The 5,023-nt window shown below is 35.3% G+C and overlaps 1 protein-coding gene across 6 annotated transcripts; it reads right to left on the bottom strand.

Annotated features, from left to right (window-relative positions):
• On the bottom strand, window positions 202-4,750 carry LOC107625243 (protein FAR1-RELATED SEQUENCE 9). 6 transcript variants are annotated; one of them, XM_021117551.1, is made up of 5 exons: window positions 4,552-4,749; window positions 3,635-3,687; window positions 3,106-3,203; window positions 1,332-2,813; window positions 202-671 (listed from the first exon to the last, which is right to left on the bottom strand). In XM_021117551.1, the coding sequence occupies exons 4-5, from the start codon at window positions 2,808-2,810 to the stop codon at window positions 504-506; spliced, it is 1,647 nt and encodes a 548-aa protein (XP_020973210.1). In that variant the 5' UTR covers window positions 2,811-2,813; window positions 3,106-3,203; window positions 3,635-3,687; window positions 4,552-4,749; the 3' UTR covers window positions 202-503. The 6 variants fall into 6 exon arrangements, with proteins under 6 accessions (XP_020973210.1, XP_016183317.1, XP_020973217.1 ...); XM_016327831.2 differs by lacking the exon at window positions 3,635-3,687 and adding an exon at window positions 3,439-3,597; XM_021117558.1 differs by having other exon boundaries at window positions 1,332-3,203; window positions 4,552-4,750.

The raw sequence follows: 5,023 nt of genomic DNA, 5'->3' as shown, positions 1-5,023 counted from the left end.
TTTACTTGTTCTAACTTGTTCTCACAAGGACCAATCCGACTGTCATTTTAGAGTATATTTGGAAATTTTAATGAGATGAAATTAAATTAAAAATTTTGAGAGAATGGATGTGCAATTCAATTGTCACACCAATTCTTAAATTTGGAACAAAAAGAATTGAATTAAAAAGAATATATTTAACATTACTATTTTAACCACAACTAAGGTAACTGCTGCTTCATTTTTCTTCTCTTCCCTCCCTATGGTTCTGAAGAACATTCAGAGGAAATATTATACAAAAAGAAAGCCAAGCACAAACAAATGACTACACAAAACAGATGCAAAATATACAACAAATGATATGAACAACAAAAAAACTGAACATTGAAACATTGAAAATCCATGCCTTAAGAGTCTTGAACTGAAAAATTAACCCCACTTTCACAAGTATTACACTACTTCACAATAATACATTCCACCTACATGTTTTGTTGGGTGTGTTCCTACACTGCAAAAGAATGCAGTCACTCTTTCAAACTAAGTCTTGCATTTTGGACCTTAACAGATAGGTTCATCTTTTGTTCTTCCATATCCCTTAGCACAGCCAGCAGGTTTGCCCTATAAACTTCGCATCGTTGATTTGTGGTCTCTAACTCGGCAGTCAACTCTCGGATCTTCTTTTGCTTCTCCTCCTGACAATAGGAAGTTAAAGTAAAAATGGAATTATATATTTATACAACAACATGAGCTTTGATAAACATAAATTTGAGGTGAGGTCAAGATCAAGTCTTCGAGCACAGTCAGATAGTGATCAAATCTTATCACAGTATCATGGAAAACGGGTGCAATTCAAATTCAATCAATGCGATTTCTTTTTCTCAAAAATGGAAGAACTACTGTTTAACATGGGTTGGGGAAAGATCATTCTATGATGGGGGGAAAACAGTTGTTTTGTTATAACCAAAACATGCAGAGTAAGGATTCTTCTTATAAAGCACATAAATAACAAAAAGAATAAACTGAATATTCGGTCCTTTTTAAATGTTTAGTCACAGAGGGACAGATCACAAAAACCAGCAAATTATAAAAGCAAAGTATAAAATAAGAATAGGATAGCTAAATAACCTAAATTTGAAATTACTATCAGTTAGAAAATTAGAAGGCAGCAAACAACAAATGCTCCCTTCCACTGAGTTAATTTGCTTTTAACTGTAAACAATATTAAGCATTAATACTTTAATAGCATACTTCCTTGGATGCAACTCATTGTCTAATTTATCAAGCAAAGATTTTGCATACCTAATGCTAGGTTTATTATGTACAGGGAAAATCACAAGCTCAAAGAAACTAACCGCAGATTGATAGCTATGTACATCTTCATCTGCTGCGATTAATTCATCCCTTTCTCCATTAGAGACTGTATCTCCCCCTGCAGTTCCTATACTTTGACTTTTTACAGCAGCAACCTTCTTAACAGCTTCATTCAAAGCTTTCATTGCAACATGATAGATTTGGATGGATTTTGCACCTTCTTCTACATATCTGATTGCTTCTTGTCGCAGGTTGTTGTAACGAACTGTTACACTGTCACCAGAACTGCTTGGGAACTCAGAAGCATGTTCATCTGAAAAGCCACCAGCTTTTGCGTTCCTTGTCCATCGTTTCAAAACATACTGAGATGGAAGTCTCAGAACATTCTTGGCCCTGAAAACTGATAATATATGCCTACAAATAGTTCCTGAATATTCAAACATCAGACAGCTGCAACTAGCTTTCATCTCAAAAGAGTTAAAAGTAACGATTTGAGATTTAGTCTTCTCTCCAAATTTAGCAACTCGGTAAGTAGTGATAGTTCCTGAATCTTCAATTTTTGTAGCAGGATTAGCCATAGTCTCTATAAACTCATCCTGAAATTTCAAGAATATCTTTCTTGTATAAAGACTTGCAGCTTGTTTTTCCATAGGAGATGGTGTTTTTAAAAGTGGGTTAGTGTTAATGGTGTCATAATCTGCTTTTAATTCCCTTTCATGCCAAGCTAATACAGCTTTCTCATATTGTCTAACCAATAACTGTATGGTTGTGGAAGCATTCACATATCCATCAAAGAATGCATTCAAACATTCATTTTTGTCCATTATAGAAATCTCCCCAAAGAAAGTATCCTGCAAGTAGACAGGAACCCAATGATGCCGTGCATTATACATGGATTGAAGCCATTCATTATCCATGACGCAGTATTTTTCCAACAGTGATGGCCAATAAGACTCAAACTCATCAATCGTCTCACTCTCATTAACACATTTCCGAAAATCTGTTTCAAAATCAGGATTGGATGGCCATAGATGTGCCAGTCTCTCTCGGGTCTCTCTGAATATGCTCCCTGTAGACACCCTATGGCGAGTTGGAGGGAGAACCTGCGCAACAGCCACTTGTATTAAAGGATCAAAATCTGTTGTAATGGAGACAGGATAGTGACCAGACATGGCTTGGAGAAAAGTCCTAAATAGCCATATATATGAAGATTCAGCTTCATTTAAAATCAATGCACAACCAAATAACACCGGTAGGCCATGATGATTAAATCCGGTGAAAGAGGCAAATGGCATCCGATACCGGTTAGTCTTATAGGTGGTGTCCAATATAATAGCATCTCCAAAATTAGAGTAGTTCACTCTAGATGTTGCATCGGCCCAAAATATATTACCAGCCGAGTGATCATTATCATTCTGGACTGCATAAAAGAAGGCTGGATTCTCTGCTTGCATGCGCTTCAGATAGTCCAATAATTGATGTCCCCCGCCCCCAAGGGGATGCTGTCTAATGCTACTCATGTTCTGCTCACAAATTATATTTAGATGGACAAAAAAAAGGTTCTTTCACAAAATAAAAGTGGGATGATAAAAAATAGAAGATTTAAAAAGTTCCTCAAACAAAGTAGGCAGACAGGGATTGCAATTCGAGTAATCTGCAGTTTGAAAGCTCACAGAAATCACAGCTATAATGTAAAAACCATCTAAGTTCTAGAGTTATTAAACATTTCTTCAGCTGTTTTGCACAGAGAATAGTAGCACAAAGCCACAAACTACTAAAGCTGCAAGATATATTCAAGAACTTGTAAGATTTTACCTTTTTTAAGATTCAACAAGAGCAATTTGTCAGTTTTTGAGCCAATTACAATTATTCCTCAAGTTCAGACAGTGATTCCACAGGTTTTTTTTATCAACCTGCACCCAGATATAGAAAAAGGGTTTTCAATCAGTTTAACTGACATCTGTCAACGTGACAAGAGTGCATAGATAAGGCTATTAAATGAGAAATTGAGAATCGAAGGTCCTCTACGGGTTTTAGGAGGGGCGTGGTTCGCAAAATGATTACCCAATACGAAGATTCCTATGAATTGGAAAACATTCCACGAACCACATGCTCCCTTAATCCTTTTCAACTATTTATTTTGTTTACCTTTTGGCTTCCCTTCAATGAAAAGCATTTGGTCCATTTAAGGGTGTTTCCCTAAGTGATATGCATAGGGATTATCTTGCATCGTTACTGGCTTATCCCTTTTGGTGTTACTCGTATCTTGGATTTATATGAGGATGTCCCATATAAAATCTTCTCATTCTATCAAAAACAAATGAACGTGAACAGAAGATCGTACTAGAATATTATCCATGCAAAACAAATATCAGCAAGTTCCATCATAAGTAAATACTACACAGAAATAAAAATCAAGTCACTTGTATAAACATGAGAAGTAAGTCTTAGGTCGGAGGAGATAACTAAATTGACCTGGACAGAAAATTTGTCGAACAACGAATCTTGTTAAAGCTAATGGACACCAAAAAGAAGTCGAGGGAACCCTAAAATGTTAGATGAATCTACAAAGACAACGCAACATGGCAGTTGGAATAGCCTTCAACCATCAGCTACAAGTTGTTAGATTGTTCCATGATAAAGTAGTATGATAAGCCATAGGTCCATATGAACAAAATTCAGAAGCATTGAACAATATGGGGTAGAGTAATGCTAAGGCAACATCAGCCAATTTTTTAAAAACTATTTTGTTTATCCTAAACTCTAGATCCTAAATCATAAACCTTTAATTCTAGACCCTAAGTTATACCTTAAAGTCGATAATATTGGCTAACTAAAAGTTATAAATTTGAAACTAAAACTAAGGGCAGTAATTGCTGAAGAAAAAAAAAATAATGAAAACAAGTAGATTTGGCTGGAAGGCGATCTGAAACAAATTTTGTTTCAGTCTAAGGAGAGAGATTATGGTAGTGACAAAGAGAAATGGTTGCACACATGGACGCCGGTGGCATTTAATTAATATCTAACCGAACACAAACACAGACACGATCAATGATCAGTGAAGCAGCAAGATTGAAAAACAAGAACAATTAGCTCAATAACACCACAAAATCACACATGGAATTAGGATAAGAGTCATAGCAGGAAGGAGGAAACAAGTAACAGAAGAAACAAGAGAGCAAAAATGTTCTAGAAAGTCTCAAAAATCAAGAACTAGAAAGAGAAACGGAGAGGAGTGGGGTTGAATTGAAGATAAAACACCTGCGAGCGGCGGCAGGGGCTTGTCCAGAAAGGGAAGCTCTGGCTTGCACGGCGACATTTTCTGGTTCGTGGTTACTTATGAATGGTGAATGGTGTTGGAGAGTACAGAGTAGTAAAGAAGAAAAAGAAGATGCGATGCCCAGGTTTCAGTCTCAATTGCGAAAGAGAAAAAAAGATTTTACGATGAGAGCTGGTTTAGTGCAGTAGCAAAATAATTGAAATTGAAATTTTTAACTAATTTCGATGCAATAATTTTTTATATTTAAAAATTCTAAAATGCTATTTGTATATTCACTAAAATTATCCATCAATATATTTGTATATAAATATACGTGGTTTAATTTATTTTCAATGTATATTTGTATTCCAATATGTAACGTAATAGTTAAAAATTTTATACTAATAATTAACTTTAATAGCTAATTTTGGTGTATACGTAACATAATAGTTAAAAATTTTATACCTGAGTTAT

This window comes from Arachis ipaensis, chromosome B01, assembly GCF_000816755.2.
Source record: "Arachis ipaensis cultivar K30076 chromosome B01, Araip1.1, whole genome shotgun sequence".
Taxonomy (NCBI): domain Eukaryota; kingdom Viridiplantae; phylum Streptophyta; class Magnoliopsida; order Fabales; family Fabaceae; genus Arachis; species Arachis ipaensis.
This window is presented reverse-complemented; position numbering and strand designations above follow the sequence as displayed.